The sequence below is a fragment of the Apis dorsata genome, unplaced genomic scaffold (assembly GCF_000469605.1).
Source record: "Apis dorsata unplaced genomic scaffold, Apis dorsata 1.3 scaffold_1024, whole genome shotgun sequence".
NCBI lineage: Eukaryota > Metazoa > Arthropoda > Insecta > Hymenoptera > Apidae > Apis > Apis dorsata.
In genome coordinates, this window is record NW_006264123.1 from 58,355 (window position 1) to 59,954 (window position 1,600).

Genomic DNA, 1,600 nt, shown 5'->3' on the forward strand with positions numbered 1-1,600 from the left:
GTTTAAATAAATTAAATTTAAGTGAATATTCTTTTTATTGATATATATATATTATATATTAATATATAAAATATATTAATATATAATATATAAAATATTTTTGTTATTTTAGATATGTTTATTCTAAATATAAAAATATAAAAATTAAAATAATATCTGATTATTTTTAGAAATAACTATATTTGATAGATATGTATGATAGATTAGTAATAATTTCATTATTGAATTATATTTGATTTACTATTATATAACATTTACATACATAAATCTTACCTGAAAATCCATTACATTAATATTGAAATCGGGATGAGCCTCAAGAAAATCTTTTACATCTGCAACATTTCCATAACCAACTAGTTCAAAGAAATCTTTTTCCAGTTGTTGTAAATGTGGAATTATCACTGCAGATTCCTAAAATAATATCAAATATTTTAACAATACAAGATTTCTAAAATAATATCAAATATATTAATAACATGTGAATTTTTCAGTAAATAAAATAATTAAAATAAAATTAATAAAACTTGATATCGTTTTGTTTAATATATAATGTATATTTTGTATTTAATTATATTTTCTATCTCTTATATCTATTTTGTATTATAATTATATCTTCTTTAATAAATAAAATTAAAAAATTAAAATAAAGTTAATAAAACTTCGTGTTATTGAATAAAAATTAGAAACAAAATTTTTGAATTTTATAGAAAATGATTTATAAGAAATTTTTTTGCATAATTGTATATTAAAGAGCAAATAATTCTTATAACCTCTAAGAATTAATATGCAAAATTACTCACCCTTGGAACGGAGAAGGGATCTTCATATTCTTCCGTCATTCTGAACACGTGTCCACTTTAATTACGTCAGAGAAAAGGATGTTCGCTACGATTTACTTAAAACAAGTCGATGAGACTTAGCTTGACGTGTAAATTTCATGTACAGAACTCGGATAAACAAAACAACAACGATGTAAGTGAACTTCATTATATTTTTTCTTTTTTAAAATTATTTTTTAATTATTATACTTCAATTTTTTATATATTATGAATTTAATAAAAAATTTAATAGCTTACAATACATATTTTTATTTTATAAAAATTAAGAAATATATTTTTAAAATTTATATATTAAAATAATATATTAGAATAATATATATTATAATATAACTAATTTTATAAAATTATAAAATAATTATCAGATTAATTTATTTAAATAATATTTATAATTATATAATAAATGAATTATTATTTTCTCTTTGTTGATTTTAATGTTATTATTTGATACACAAAAAATTTAAATGTTAATATTTATTATTTAAAAATTAAAAAAAAATTAATTAATTTATAATAATGTAAACCTAATTTAAAATAAAAATTAACTTTTTAGTATTATTTAATATAAATATTAAACTAAAATTAATTATATTTTATATTTTATATAGTTTATGTATAAAAATTTCTTAAACATTCAAAAAATTGTAATAAAAAGAAAAGCATCATATATTTTATATATTTGAAATTTATTTTAATGTATACAAAAATAATATTATTTTTTTTATTACTTTTTTATTACTATTATTTTATTATTATATATAATA

The 1,600-nt window shown here is 15.2% G+C and overlaps 1 protein-coding gene across 1 annotated transcript in view; it reads right to left on the reverse strand.

Annotated features, from left to right (window-relative positions):
• LOC102674322 (short transient receptor potential channel 4-like) overlaps positions 1-839 on the reverse strand; it is an 18,720-nt gene extending 17,881 nt beyond the window's left edge. Inside the window, exons 1-2 of the mRNA XM_031514484.1 lie at positions 801-839; positions 274-411 (exon numbers count right to left, since the gene is read on the reverse strand). Coding sequence (XP_031370344.1) covers positions 274-411; positions 801-839 — 177 coding nt within the window. The remainder of the gene's footprint in view (positions 1-273; positions 412-800) is intronic.
• Between the last annotated feature and the right edge of the window lie 761 nt (positions 840-1,600).